Source organism: Prionailurus viverrinus, chromosome A2, assembly GCF_022837055.1.
Source record: "Prionailurus viverrinus isolate Anna chromosome A2, UM_Priviv_1.0, whole genome shotgun sequence".
Classification (NCBI taxonomy): domain Eukaryota; kingdom Metazoa; phylum Chordata; class Mammalia; order Carnivora; family Felidae; genus Prionailurus; species Prionailurus viverrinus.
In genome coordinates this window covers 89,402,793-89,419,234 of record NC_062562.1, presented here as the reverse complement: position 1 = coordinate 89,419,234, position 16,442 = coordinate 89,402,793, and the positions used below count along the sequence as shown (strand labels likewise).

Sequence of the window (16,442 nt, the reverse complement as noted above, 5' to 3'; positions counted from 1 at the left end):
TCCTTCCCATAAGGGCACTCACTAATCCCACCATGATGATCCTACTCTCCAAAAGCTAATTACCTCCAAAGACCCCACCTCCTATTACCATCTCATTGAGGGGCTTAGGGTTTCAACCAATGAGTTTTGGAGGACACAAATACTCAGTTCACAACAATTACCCTCTGAATTCTATGACTGTTTGTAAAACTGAGCTTTTTAAAAAATGATGAAATAATGGGCAGTGAATCCATTTCTCCTCACTCCAGCAGTGTAATTCTGCTCTTCCCTTTCCTGTGGACTGTTCTTTGTATAGATCTTACCTTGCATAAATCTCTTTGTGGGGGAAAGATCAAGAAATAAAAGTCCCTTCGGTGAGCATGAGTGAGCCAAATAAAGGCCGGAGAATACTAAAACCTGTCATCCTAGTGAGGAAGCCATCGTTACACCTTATCTGGTGATCACAGACATTTTTTCCACTTTTTGTCTTGGCTGTTCTCATCTCTGTTATTTGTTCAAAATCATTAGTGTGGCATATGTACTGTCGGAATTAGATTTGCATTTGAGATTGCCTAACATGATATTAAAGAACATGAGGCAAGTCCCCTATGGTACCTTTGTGCACATAGAAAATAAGTTCTCTCCATCAGACACATTGATAGAAAGGTGGAAAACTGACACAATAGGATTTTGTTAAGCAAGCCTATTTGCTAGAAAACTGTCTTAGTGAATTTAAATTTTTCCTTTCTTAGGGGTGCCTGGGTGGCTCCATGGGTTGAGCATTACCCTCTTGATTTCAGCTCAGGTCGTGATCCCAGAGTCGTGGGCCCGAGCCCCACATCAGGCTCTGCACTGAGATGGAGCCTGCTTAAGATTCTTTCTCCCTCTGTCCCTCTTCGCACTCACACACTCTCTCTCTCTAAAATAAATAATAGAGGGGCGCCTGGGTGGCTCAGTCGGCTAAGCGTCCGACTTCGGCTCAGGTCACGATCTCACGGTTCGTGGGTTTGAGCCCCGCATCAGGCTCTGTGCTGACAGCTTGGAGCCTGGACCCTGCTTCTGATTCCATCTCTCCCTCTCTCTCTGCCCCTCCCCTGCTCATGCTGTCTCTCTCTGTCTCTCAAAAATAAATAAATGTAAAAAAAAATTTTTTTAATAAAATAAAATAAATTAAATGATAGATAGATAAGTAAATAATTTCCTTTCTTAAGAGTTTGCATATAGTAAGTATATGAGAACATATACAAAACATACGAAAATATTCAAAATGATAAAGATGTCGATAGTGTGATTTGCACATTTAGATGTGCCTTTTTGTTTGTTTTTGTTTTTCAGCATACAACCTAAGTAACCATATGCAGTGGCCCCATTAGAGAGTGCGAAGTCTGCCCGCTTGATAAAAAAACATCCTTTTCTTGTGTAGGTGCCCAAGGGACTGATAGTGATACTGTCTTTTCATATAGTCTTAAGCAACTGCTTTGGTTATAGCGAAGCAGAGAACAGAAGGCCCCATGAGTTCATTGTGACATTCTTCTAGGCTAGAATGTACATCTTTTATTAACTGGCATCTATGAAATCTCAAGACATCAAACTGCAAGGCGAGGGCCGAAGGAAGTACTAAGGACGAGGAACTCTGTACCACAGAGATGCAGACGTAGCTTTTCGCTCTCAAATCTGGGTAGCCACTGGGATAGTGATATTTTATTTAGATCAAAATCAGGGTTGGGTGCCTGGGTGGCTGAGTCGGTTAAGCGTCCGACTTCAGCCCAGGTCATGATCTCACGGCTCATGAGTTGGAGCCCCGCGTCAGGCTCTGTGCTGACAGCTTGGAGGCTGGAGCCTGCTTCGGATACTGTGTCTCCCTCTCTCTCTGCCCCTCTCCCACTCATGCTCTGTCTCTCTCAAAAATAAAATAAAAACATAATTTAAAAATATCAGGGTAAATAATAATTATTAATGTTACATCATTTAACTTAATTCACATAAGAATCCTGTCAGTTAAGTTGTTGTCTGCTTTTGAAAATTTTATGTAATTTTAAAAGCCACCCTGCCATGCCAGTTAGGTCACTGTTTTTTGGTGTTGGGGTTTTTGGTAATACATTCCTTCTTAACAACCCAATAAGAGTGACCACTAGGTCAAGGTCTGACTGGTGAGGAAATCGTGGACATTCAGGTAGGAAAGAACTTGACTTTTCCTGTGAATCCCAGTGGCTTCATTAGGCTTCTTCCTTCCTTAGTGAACACTCACTCATCTCCTAGATAGAATCAATCTAGAATAAAAGTGTACTCCAGCCCATGTTTTCTCAGGGGTTTTGGGGTCTGGGAACCATGAAGCCATGGTTAAGATCATTCCCAATAATTATGTAAAGATAAGGAATTATTTATCGGAGGTAAATAGAAAAGTAATGTATGATAACAGAAATGACTACTCTGAAAAATTGAGTCACTATTTGTAAGTAACTAAGATAATAATTAAGTTATAACAATAATAATGCAAAGAAATATTTCTAGGACTAAGCATATGCAAAACAAGCAGGAATCTATAAATCTCTTCAAAACTTTGAGCCCGTGTAAAAATACGTATGGGAAAAACAAAAGATTCTTAGAACAAGCAGGAGTTAATTTGAGTCTTAAAGGCTCTGTAACATTGAAAATAAGTGGAAATAAAGTAATAGGGCATTCCACCCAATAAGAATGGAATACATATATGGGAATACACGTCTGTGTTCAGTGTTTTGCTCAGTGGAGCTGAGACAGTTGATGTTGTAAGCAGTAGACAATGTGGGAACATCAGAATGTGACAGGTTTTGTTCTCTAGGTGATTCATGAAGCAACGTATGGATATCTCATTCTGTTTATATACATTCTCTGGACCCCTTGAATACCTATAGAGATGTATATTCTAAGACCCTGATTAGTTCAAAACCTGTAAAACTTCAGACAGCTTCAGTCGCTCGTTTAAGGCAGTTTCTAATATGTTTTGCCTCCTTTGCTAAATCAGATGTTTAAAGACTTCTCATAAATCTTTTTTTTTTCATTTTTGCTGCTATTCTTGATAATTTATCTACTTGGAAAGCAGGTGGTATGAATCAATCTTTGTGTGCTAATGCTTTTATTTTTTTGTGTGTCCAATAGACAGAATGTGCAAATTTCATCCGTGTACTTCAGCCCTACAACAAAACTCACATTTATGTGTGTGGAACTGGAGCATTTCATCCAATATGTGGTTATATTGATCTTGGAGTCTACAAGGAGGTAATATAATGAAATAGAATGAAAACAGTTAGTTGTCATAATGTTACTTAATGTCTTTGACATGAAGCAGTCAGATTTGAATATAAAATTTGAATCATACAGTTTATAAGAACTCACATTCCCAACCATCTGATGGATTGCCATTTTGATTATACACTTTATCTACCTAATAAAATTTTTATTAGAAGTTTTTTTAGAGAAGATTAAAATTAAAAGGACATAATGTTGAAAGTGCTCGTTTTCTGTGGGCTCTATGTATGTCGTTATTTTCTCTTGAGTTTCCATTATAATTAGATCTATATAGTATGTTGCTGTTAGTAAAAATCCACGTCCCATAAGGCCTTGCAGTGGAATTGTATCTTATAAATAATTTCATTTTCCCCATTTGGCAAATTTGGACCTGTTACGTATGGTTACAATGGTGCACACTAAGCACAGAGGATTTTAATTATTGTCTTAAAATTGTATAGGTAGTCATTAGCACGCTGAACTCATGATTTCTGCCAGATCAAATTGACATAGTAGAAATAAAGGTTGTACTAAATTAGGAATAATATATTCCAGCTATCAGTGAGCATTTTAATAAATGAGAAGCATGCAGATTTCAGTAACTTAATTAATAACTAATACATTAAAGCTCCTTCTTTGGGTCATGGACTGTGCCAGGCACTGTACATGGATGGTTTCTTTGAAATTTCACGACACTCTTAATTGAAGTTAATACCTTTGTAACTCCCAACTTACAAGTTAGTAAAAATGGAGTCTCAGTGGAATTAAATAACACGCCTGAAATCTCCCAGCTAATAAGTGGTCTGGCAAGGAATTGGACCAAAGCAGTCTGTCTCCAGAGCAAGCATGCCCACCTGAGATTCAGAATACATACTCTAAATTGCTTCTTTGTATGGGTTTGATGGGTTGTACTGTCATCCTTATGTTTATGTATATACTACTTGTGAATAACCACACATATTTGCAGGATAATTGGCTGTGTGTTTGAAAGCAAAGTCTAGGCGTATGGAACAAGTTTCTTTACATTGATTTAACTGATTCATGCAGAGATCAAACCCACAGCTGTGGCTGGATTAATTTTCCTCTCTAACCAACTTGTCTAACCAGCCCATTCTCAACCGTTTGAAAATAAAGCAACTTTCATAGTTAAATCTCTGAACCACTAGGAGACTTGGCAACTTGAATCCATCATTCTTTGTTGCTGGTGTAATGTTCTCTTGCCTAGCTTTGATGAAGGGTAATATATAACAGTAGCTCATAGCATAGGGTGTAATTATATGAGATAGCCCCACAGCTTGGATGTGCTTTGAGGCTTGAGGCTAAAGGCCAAACTCACAACTTGCTGAGGGGTGCAAATAGTGTTCTTTAACTCCTAAAAGTCACAAGTGCTGAAAGGGAATTTAGATGGAGCTAATTACTTAGCTTGGGACTGTCAAGCAGCCCCGGGGCAGTCAGATTTATAAATTCTGTGAACACGAGAATTATGAGTGAGCAGGGATATGGAATCTTGTGTGTTTTCCATTGGTCAGGAGTACAGGTAATTGCACGGCGATGCTGCTTGAAGATGGTTAACTTTTTAAATGAATTGTGAGTCCCAGGAATTCCTTGTCCTTCCAGAACGAATTTAGAAGGCTCTTAGATTATTAGATAAAGTTGCTCCTAAAGTGGCTGGAAAGAGGAACCAGCAATGAGAAGAAAGAGGGAAAAAAAAAAACACCTCAAATGAATGCCAGATTTCTGTCTTTGGCAGTGAATCGGAGAGTGGTATTACTTATTGAGGTGAGAATAGTAATAAGTTTGGGAGGGAAATGGTAAGTTGGTTTTGTACATTCTGCATCTGACAAATGCAGGTCATACCAACTGGGCATTTGGATCCGGATTTCAGGACAGAAGTCAGGGCAGTTGTTAACAGCTAATAGTTAGCGCATGGGGAGCCAGGGTTTGAATTATGGCTTCAGCCATTTACCAGCTCCATAGTCTTATCCACCCTGCATAAAATTTCCAAGCTTCTGTTTATTTAGGTAAAAGATAATGATAATAATAGAAACTATCTCACAGAGTTATTTTGAGGAGAAAATGAGAAAATGCTTTTGGCCAAGTACTTGCTTCCTTCCAGTAACTTAGTACTCAGTCATATTAGGCAGTAGGAACACAGAAAGGCAAAAAGGCAAGGATTTTAAAAGTATATGTTTAAACTTCATGTGAAAATAATGTCTGCAATATATTTATGCATGTATGTGTATGTATAGTGTGTGTATACACACACATTCAATATATATATTATTCTGTGTGTGTATGTGTGTGTATATGTGTGTGTATATATATATATATATATATATATATATATATATATATTCCATGACACTGAGAATACCTGATAGTTGTTGAGTAATTACATTGTAAGTGTGTTCTTTGCTCTGGGATCTCCCCTATGCTGCTGCTTATCTCTTGAATTGCGGGTGGTATTAATAATAACTTTGCCTCGTTGCTATGTTGATTAAATGTGTCCTATCATGCTTATCTCTCTACTTCAACAACATATGTCTGTGCACAGCTTAGATAGGTACATTTTGCTTAATTAATTAGGCTTAGGGAATTTAATAGGACAAGTCTTATAAAACTGAAGCTGTCTCAAAAGTTAGCGTCATGTAATTTAGTCCATTTATCTTGGAAAGGCCGTTTAGTCAACCATTATTTTTTTACATGATATTCTTATTGGTGTCCTTGACTCTGGCTTAAGGAAACTTGCTTTCCTGATATTTTCTTTCCTCGGGCGATTATAAGAGAGACCTTGAACTAAGCCTTCACGGATACCAATTTTATGGACTTATCTTGAGAATTTAATAAAGTGAAACATCTTAAAAACAGAAGTCTGTACAATTATGAGCGTTTATCCAGTACTTTTGATTAACTGTGCCCCTCTCTGGTTTTCTTGGTTTTTCTTTCTTACCTTTTTACTATAATCTTCTGGCACACCAGGATTCAGTTTACTTCCTGTCCCATTACAATATCCCATTATAGGCTTTAGGGTCTACAGTTCTGTTTGACCTATGGAAAATAATGTGCTCTTAATGATATTTAAACATACATAAGAGCCACTATCTGCAGGTGTTTTTTTTTTGTTTTGTTTTTGTTTTTGTTTTTGTTTCTGTTTTTGTTTTTTTTTCCCCCCTGACGTACTGACGTATCTCTAGCCCCATTCCCAGTTGGGAAGCATGCCCTAAATGTGTTCTCACTGGACTTTTTTCGTGCTTAGGCTACACTATCACAGGTTGTCATTAGCTGGCCTGTTCTAACCAAACATACTTGGATTTGATCATATTACATGGTCACGGTGCGTCTACAAGTTGATTTCAACACGTTTTTAAATCCATGGGTTTGAAATTCTTAGATGAAATTAGTTAACAGCATGAATTTTGGGGACAACCTTGAGAGTTCTTTGCCTCTTACTAGCTATATGATACAGAACAAGATACTTAACCCCTTCTAGCCTCAGTATTCCACTGGTAAAGCTGGAACTCTTAAAGTAGCTATGTCCTTCGGCTTATGGTGAGGATTCAGTGAGATAATGTACATAAATTTCCTGGCCCATGGTTAATACCTATTAACAGCAGGGACTTTTCCTGTTCGCATTAAAGTGCATTTACTTAAAACGATGAAATAGCATTTGACAATCATGCTATTTAAATTGCTACCACTATTTTTTAATTAGGTGGTAATTACTATGGGTTCCGTTCAGAAGAAATACACAAATCTGAAATGATGACATCACACAACAAATAATCCAATTTCCTCCCTCCTTTTTGCTTCCTTGCTTACTTTCTAGATAAGTAGTTTTAAATATTCCTTTCTTATTACATGTGTGTTCTGATATAACGTGGTAGATACACCCTCTAGAGAAAATGTCTGAAATGCTGAGATTCTCTAACTAGTGCATATGTGGGGTGAGTCAGCCTTTCTGCTGGATGGTAGTGTTGTCATTGTTATGAAACACTCAAACTCATGGGGCCATATTCATTATACATTCATATTTTTCTTGGAAAGTTCAACTTAAGATGTTGTTTTTTCCTGAATATTAAAAGTCTGCCAATGTCATTCTGTCTGTGGCCACTATTATAAAAATAGATATTTCAGCCAAAATAACTATGTGGTTTTAATGTGTACAGTGTTTTCATAATAGTGAAAATACTACAACAGGGTTTTTTTGGGGTTTTTTTTTTTTGTTTTTTTTTTTGGCCCACATGTATCAACAGCTCTGTAAATGTACTCCCTGTCTTAGAATGCTTTTATGTCTCTAAAATCACAAAATGTCACAAGCTTATTTTGGTATAGTTGCAGATGCTTGAGTAAACAAACCGCAATAGTAATGAAAGTATAATTATTATAGTAAATTAATTTCTTCCTTTTTTTTTTCTTTTTTAAAGTAATTTCTATACACCCAACGTGGGGCTTGAACTCATGATCCTGAGATCAAGAGTTGCATGCTTCACTGACTGAGCCAGGCGGGCTCCCCATAAATTCATTTCTTAAATGAGGAAATTAGCTTATTAGCCTCAGTGAATTTGTTTTGAGGCTTAAGAAATATGTATGCTTGATGGTGATTTTGATAATGAGAGTGGTCCAGACTTAGTGAATTGATTACATTACCACTTCCGATTGAAAAATTAATTCAGTATTATCATTACTACTTTGGGCAAACACAGACCAAGCCATGGGAATTGAGCCATGCCAGAAATAATATTTGCTAAAGAGTTAAGGAGCACAGCCTGATGCACATGCTATATTCAATCAGTTTTTGTTGAATTAATGAGTTAGAGTTTAGTTCTTATCTCCTATCTTCTTGCTGATTCTGCTGTTTTAAAAAATCTCACTTGTGTTAATATTTCTCATAACAGGAAGTTATATTCAAACTAGACACACATAATTTGGAGTCTGGCAGACTGAAATGTCCTTTTGATCCTCAGCAGCCTTTTGCTTCGGTAATGACAGGTAAGAGCAACGGCAGGCTGTTCTTGCTTTTAGGTGATTTTCTGAAAAGGTATGTGTAGATTAAACCACAGTTTCTTGCTGCGTTAAAGATTATTTTGGATTACTCTTTCACTGGCTATTTGGTTACAGTATTTTAGTGCCAAGTCTCTATATTTAGCATCCTTATCCTAGGTGAGGCCCCAGCAATCTTTCATTTCTACACAGTTTTTATTTACTTTTATTATTTTTTTAAATGTGTATTTATTTATTTTGAGAGAGAGAGAAAGAGAGCATGTGAGAGAATCCCATGTAGGTCTGTGCTTGGGAACCCACAAACCATGAGATGAACCGTGAGATCATGACCTGAGCCAAAGTCAAGAGTTAGACGCTTAACCAGTTGAGCCTCCCAGACACCCCTCTGCACAGTTTTTAAATGAACTTCTGGTTGAATTCTTTTTAATACAAATGACATGTACTTACTTGTTCTATAATTCTGTATTTAGATGGCAGATTTTCTTATACTACACTATGTCCTGTTTGGGTTACTTTGGAAGTTAAATTTAGCAATTCTTTAAAGATGATAAAATACAAAATATGTTGAAGAATTGAGTGGAAGAATTAATAATAAGATATAGTGGATAAATTAATAAAACAAACGGTAGAATACAGATAATATAGAATACAGATGATAGAATGTTGTAAGACTTTTTCTTCCAATTTCACCCTAACTTGATTGTATTCATGGAAATGCAAAATGTTTGTGAACATATTCAATCTTCTCTTGCTTTGTCTACATCATAAATTCAACTTGAGAGGTGACTATCCTGTTTAAAGAAGGCAGTACCGTGTGGTCTGAAGTCTGTTCAGAGGAATGTCGGCACGACCTCTGAATTTTAACCATTATAAGGACTCCTTTTGTCTCGGTTTCGTTCATGACTTTGCTCTCTTTTTATTTAACTTGTCTATCAAATGTTTGAATAGACGATAAGAGTGAAGCACCATGGCATTTTAATTTTCACCTAGTGAGAACTAGTGATCTTCCTTTGAAGTGAAAGTGTGTGTGTTTTTGTGTGTTTTGAAAATTGTATGACTAATGTTCAGTCATTATCCTCAGAAAGTGAGATAGATGATTTGGGATTCCGATCTGTCAAGTGGGGCTGACAGATCCTTAATAAAAACAATGGATTGTAGGCATTGGTGACCCCCCCCCCCCTTACAAATCCCTAAGTGATTTAAATACAAAGAAGACAGTTTTAAAGCCTGGATAGACAGATAAAATTTTTAGGTTGAAACATACCATTTTTTTTCCTGACAAAATGTTCAGATATCCACAGTGTTATATGTTTGAAATGAATGGTTTGTTTCCTTTACTCTTACCAGGTAATGTCTTTGTTGATGTTGGTATTTCTGCTCTTCCATTTTTAAAAACGTGTCCCACAATGAAATATTGTTATTTACCGTGTATTTTAGGGGAATGCTTTAAGAGATGAAAGTAGTATCGTATCTACATTTACTTTACCTAACTGGATTTCTCTCTTTTGTGTTTTGTTTTGTTTTACATTTTTCCCTTTCAAAATTGACGCTTGTCATTATTAGATTGGTTGACTCAAATAGCTCATTAGAAGATAATTTAGATGGATATAATCAGAGGATTTAGGAACTCTGTCAACCACTTATAGGAAGCCAGAATTTTAAAGATAATGTTTCTGTGGAAAATTGGATTTTAGTGATAAAACGTCTTGAGTTCTTCTTATATTTAATCGCTTAAAAATCTAAATCCTCTGTAGAGATTAGCTTTTTTTTTTTTTTTAATTTTGGTCTGTTAGGTGTACTGAACATTGTTGACTACAAAGGTTTCTCGAATAGAGGCTTAGCTGTCAAAGGGGCAGGATTTTGTGCTGTAGGGACAGCATTCTTCTGTCTCCCCCTCCAAATGCTGACTGGCATTAAGGAACACTAACCCCTACCCCCTCCGCTTCTCTGCCCCAATCCTTGCTGTTCCCCCTTTTCCCCCATCTCTGCTTTCTGTTCTTTCTCCCTCCCCTCCTTCCCATCTTTGTCCTTCCCTTCTTCCTCCCCAGACCTCTTTCTTCTCTCCTCTCCTTTCTCCTCTGCCTCCCCACCCCCCACTTCTCAGTCTCAGGTAAAACATGGATATGCATTTTACATAAATAACAGGACAAAGAAGTTTGGTATGCCGTAATAGCCACATCTTTGCCTTTTCAGGGATTCCTGTTTATCAGAGCCATTAGAGATGTGATTAGCTCCAAGGAATGCAACATGTTATAATTACAAAGAATGACTTCAGTGCTGAAAGCTCCCTTTCAGCAGAGGTTAGGCACAGAAAAGTTGTGGTCATTGGGGTTGTGCCGGTTAAGTAAATACTAATTACACAATCCATTCCTCATTATGGCATTTGCTTTTTAATATTTTTTTTGCATGTGTTGCTACAAAGACAAACTCCTAATTATGACGTATCCTTGAACTATTTGGGGGGAGAGGGAAAAGAAGGAAGAGCTTATTCATAAGTGAAGCTCATGCACTTGCAATGATTAATTCGGAAGTCTTTGGCCATTTTTATATTCAGGAGTCTAGCGTCAGCTTGCAAAGTTCATGGAGTTATATTTTCTATGACCATGCAAATTTTTCAGAATTTGAACATGATACTTATGACACAGTGTATCTTCTCCTGTTAAGCAGTAAATGTCTCCTGTTCATGCACTGAATGTAGTATATTGCAAACAGTATCTGCTGCTGTACGCTTAATAGTCCTATGTATTCTCTTCTCCCTCTCAGATGAATACCTCTACTCTGGAACAGCTTCTGATTTCCTTGGCAAAGATACCGCATTCACGCGGTCCCTTGGGCCTACTCACGACCACCATTACATCAGAACTGACATTTCAGAGCACTACTGGCTCAATGGTTAGTGATTTTCTGACTTTTCATTTTTTTTTTTTTTTGCCTTTGCTTTTGGGTAGATAAGAAGCTCATTATTATTCACTCAAATGTGTTTTGGGATAAGTGGTTTAGCTTAACACAATAAAATGCATTTGATATAATTCCCCACTAAGTTAGACAGCTCTCCAGACCCTGTTGTGTATATAATAATAATAGCTGACATGTACTGACAGTGTGCTGTTGTCCTTGACGCTGATCCATGCTCTAATTGATTTTTTAAATGTCCACAATGACATATGAGGTATACATTATTATTATGTGCTTTTTAAAGATGAACAAGCTGAGGTAGAGTGATTTGGTCAAGTTCTTATAACTTGTCAGTTATAGAGCCCGGGTTGGAGTTGGCAGTCTTTCCCCTGCAGCCTGTTTTTTTTTTGTTGTTGTTTTGTTTTGTTTTTGTTTTTTAAATTTTTTTAAATGTTTCTTTCTTTTTTTGAGAGACAGAGACAGAGTGTGAGCGGGGGAGGGGCAGAGAGAGAGGGAGAGACAGAATTGAAGTAGGCTCCAGGCTCTGAGCTGTTAGTACAGAGCCCGATGTGGGGCTTGAACTCACAAACTGTGAGAACCTGATCTGAGCCAAAGTGGGAGACTTAACCAACAGAGCCACCCAGATGCCCCTCCTGCAGCCTGGTTTTTAATGACTAAGCCAAATACTGTCTATGAGCCTAATGAAAACAGGTTAGGTTATAATGTTGACTTTTTTTGTTTAAAGATAATTTATTTGGGTTGACATGTCCCTCCAGAATTTAAAGCATATTAATATTGACATTGGTTTTTCTGATTACTTTTTTGTTTATAGGTCACACAGAACTCTGAGATAAAAAAAATCCACTAATGAATTAATTGATTAATTAATTAATTTATGTTTGTTACTTCTTTGTTTATTCTCTCCTGCTGTACAGGAGGTCAATTTTTGGCATGATAGCCCAATGTTTTCTAATTATCATAGAACTTTCTTGCACAGTGGGGCAGAATAACATAACATTACTGTCTAAGCAGGCAGATAGCATTTCTCATTCCCACCATAAATATTGGGTTTTAGTGGGGGAGGCCTGGGTAGACATTTCCTAGGGGCTATCTCTCTATCTCTCAGTATCATTTGAGCAGTGACAACATAAACAAAAGGGAAAACACTTTAAAACATTTCTTTAGTCAAAACCTCCTGAACCATTTGTTTACCCAACAATAGGATCTCCCTTGGCCAAAAGAGAACCCTATTAGTGGGGAAAACAAATATAGAATATCTCCAGCTATGCGATTACTCATTAATTTCTTTACACTTGTACAAGGCAAGACTATCTTCTTGAGCTTTGTGAGGTTTTTGTGAAAATAGTTGGTTTGAGACGGATTTCGTAGATTTTACCCAATAGAAAAACGTATCTATCTGTTTAGGTAACAAGATTTACTTACGGCCTAAAATGAAGTATACATTTTCTTTCTCAGTCTCAGGATGGCAAAAACCATATTGCCACTCTTTTCAGAGATTATTGTATGTATTCCTTAACAATGGCATGTCCATAAAGAGGTCTGCAGTACTGCTGAATTAATAAATGTAGAGAATCTCTATTCAACTCTTATTTGACTAGCATGCTGTGCTGAGTGCTGTGTGAAGACTATTACAAATTAGGAAGCCTTGAGTTGGTTTAGCATTTAATAAACAACATTTGAGGACCCTTGGCATACTGAATGCTGTTCTGCTCCTGGGCATGCAAAGATTACATGGGAGGGTTACTGACCTCATTGATGATGACTGCCTGAAGCATCAGAAGAGAATGGGAGATGGGGCTAGAAAACTGTAAATATCCCGAAGTCATGGGGAAGTTAGCTGTGGTTAAGCTCTTTTTCTTTCTTTTCTTTTCTTGTCTTGTCTTTTCTTTTCTTGTCTTTTCTTTTCTTGTCTTTTCTTTTCTCTTCTTTTCCTTTCTTTTTCTTTCTTTCTTTCTTTCTTTCTTTCTTTCTTTCTCTTTAGATATAATTGATATATAACACTATATTAGTTTCAAGTGTACAACATAACGATTTGATATTTGTATATATTGCAAAATGATCACCACAGTAAGTCTAGTTAACATCCATCACCATACAGAGTTGAAAATATTTTTTTTTGTGTGAGAGAACTTCTAAGATCTACTCTCTTAGCAACTTTCAAATATGCAGTATGTGTATTAACTATAATCACCATGCTGTACATTACATCCCCATGACTTACTTATTTTCTAACTGGAAGTTTATGCCTTTTGACCCCCTTCACCCATACCCTGAACTTAATCAGGGAAATGGATCTTTGTTTTTGTTTGTTTGTTTGTTTGTTTTTTATAAAGGTGACTGACAGTAGCATGAAGGGAAAATTAAAGGAGAATGGGGGTAGAGAAAGAAACCATTGTAAGGAAACAGGAAAAAGGTGGGACAGGAACATAAGTATTGACTGTGGACACGGATGTGAGAATATACAGCAACAAATATTTGAAACAGAAGATGTTTGTTTGGGAATATAAGAAGCCAAGAATATGAGGTCGAATTCAAGAGATTTTGGATACTGAGAAAACTTTGCAGTGAGAGAAGTCAGCAGAAAGGAAGAAAGGAGAAAGGATACACAGTAGAGAATTCTCAATGGATTGAATGCAGAAAAATGACTAAGAGTTAGGAGAACTAACATTTATGGTTCTAGGACATTCAAGGCAGATCACTTAGTGGTTAATGGCCCAGGGGACCATATAACCTGGTTTGCCCTGGACATTTCCAGTCTGCCTCTAATGTTCTGTAACTCTCAAAAGTGTCCTACTCTAGATGAGAATCACAGCTGTGTTTCTGTAGAATATACTTACCTCGGCTTAAAGCCTAAATATCACTTTGTGACCTTGGTCAAACCTTTCTGTGCATCTAAATTCTTAGTCAAAAATTTGGCATAATAATAGTTATTCACAGTGTGTTCTAAGGATTAAATTAGATCATAAAGGGAAGATCATATTTGGGAAATCTGATGGAAGACAATTTTAAGAGCAGTTCAGTGTCAATATTGTCATCACCATCATTATTATTGTTCTTGAAGGTGAGAAAGGCAGGAGGTTGGACTAAAACGCTGAATCCTCTGTGATTCACTGACATCTATTTAGCATTTCTATTGACCACCTTTCTTTCTCTCTGTCTACATGGTAATTCTGTGAGCTCATCCATTCTCAGAACTTCAACTGCTTCCTGTGTTCCATTTCTTCCTAAAACTGTATTTCCAAACCTTTTTCTGCAACTCAGAGCCCTTAAGAACTTTTTGGGGGGGTACCTTACATCTTCATCCCAGTTTAAAAGAAAGAAACTGATTGTTTTATATGGGAATAAAGATATTTAAACCTAATAAAGTATATTAGTGCCACTAATGTACTTTGATTTTTTTTATTTTATTAAAAAAAAATTTTTTTTTTCAACTCCTATTTATTTTTGGGACAGAGAGAGACAGAGCATGAGCAGGGGAGGGGCAGAGAGAGAGGGAGACACAGAATCGGAAACAGGCTCCAGGCTCTGAGCCATCAGCCCAGAGCCTGATGCGGGGCTCGAACTCACAGACCATGAGATCGTGACCTGGCTGAAGTCGGACGCTTAACCGACTGCGCCACCCAGGCGCCCCTACTTTGATTTTTTTTAACAAGTTGTTACAAGTTGTGATCCTTTGCTTGACTTTCTTTAAAAATATGTAGATACAGATACAGATATATAAAAGACTAATTGGATCTAAAAACCAAAATCCTGTGAATCTAATTTAAAATTATCTTGTTTTCCCTTTCTAATCTGCCCTTCAATACCAGTTTCCTGATTTCTGTCTTAACTTTCTAAACATTGTCTACCCTATTACCTTGAAGTTATCTTTGATTTCTTCCTCTTCCTGGTTCCCTTTATCTTATCTATCACTAGAGGCCTTTACTTCCTTTAAAATATCTATCGACCTTGTTCTTTTCATGACCACCATCTTTCTATAGGTCTTTATCACCTTATCCCTGGGTTCTTGACACTATTTTATTGTTTGTTAATTCATTTCCTTCTCTTCTGTTTCAAATTTATTTTATATAGTATCCATGCTGGTCACTATTTTAGGCACTTTTGAAGTATTATTTTATCTAGTGGTATAATCTTGAGAGAATTACTATTCCCATTTTATATTTGAGGATAGATTAGAAGTCAGATATATTGTTCATAGATACCTAGTAGATATGAGATTAAAACTCAGGGATGTCTCTCTTGCTCTAGACACATTTTTTAAAATATATATTTTATAATGCATTATGTGATCCAACCAAATTCTGCTCTTTTGACTGCACGTCCTGTGCTCTTGGAGCCTCATTTCCAGACAGGGTTCATGTTTGCATGTCATGTTATGCAATAGCAAACTGAGAATGTGGGTTTGGTTGTAGGCACTAGAGAAGATAGAGAAAATGTGGTCAGGTAAGTGATGTGGAAGACCTCAGCAGAATCTGTGAAGTCAGGGTGAGTGCAAGCATCAGATCAGATGTCAGGTCACAATTAGAAGAGCACGACGCTTCAGGAGACCCCTTCAGCCAAGGAGCGTCTCAGTCCATGGAAACTAGGATGCAGTAGGGGAGAAATTACAGAAACTATGTGAGATTCTTGTAATGGGGAAGTACTTTACATACTAAGGCAAAAGATTGGGTTGTGTAAGGAGCATTTCTCCCTTCTGAGAAGCATACATTTTCTGGGTTGTTGTCAACATGGGGTCCAAAGACAGAGGTCAGTGAATCATCCGTTGTGTGGGGAACAAAAAACAGTGATAGAGGAATTCTGAAGATTATTAGGAATAATGTTGTCATTGACATGATCTTATTCAACCTCATATTCCATAAGTTAAGACAGCTTGAAGAATGTGAATCCAGGTCTCTTAGTCCCCCAGACCATCCTTCCATCCCAATACCAAACTTCTGAAAGGAATAGTGTATCATATCTCCTGAACCGCAAGTCTGCCATTTTGGTGGCAGTTATGGGAATAAAGGTTGTTTTTGCCTTAACACTGGATCTGACCTATCAGTTACTGATATAGACTCCTTGACATAAAGCTACACTATCTAATATAGTAGACACTAGCCACATGTAAACTTAAATTAATTAAACACATTGAAAATTTGGTTCCTTAGTCATACCAGGCACATTTCACATGCTTACTAGCCACATGGGCTAGGGGCTATCATTTTGAACAGCACAGATTTAAAACATTTCCATCATCACAGAATTTTCTATTAGACAGTGCTGGTCTAAATTATACTTATTTA

At 37.1% G+C, this 16,442-nt stretch overlaps 1 protein-coding gene across 3 annotated transcripts in view; it reads left to right on the top strand.

Annotated features, from left to right (window-relative positions):
* Positions 1 to 16,442, top strand: part of SEMA3D (semaphorin 3D) — a 197,975-nt gene that overhangs the window by 117,207 nt on the left and 64,326 nt on the right. For all 3 annotated transcript variants that reach the window (XM_047850420.1, XM_047850421.1, XM_047850422.1), the window contains 3 exons: positions 3,115 to 3,234; positions 8,139 to 8,232; positions 11,008 to 11,136. In XM_047850420.1, coding sequence (XP_047706376.1) covers positions 3,115 to 3,234; positions 8,139 to 8,232; positions 11,008 to 11,136 — 343 coding nt within the window. The remainder of the gene's footprint in view (positions 1 to 3,114; positions 3,235 to 8,138; positions 8,233 to 11,007; positions 11,137 to 16,442) is intronic.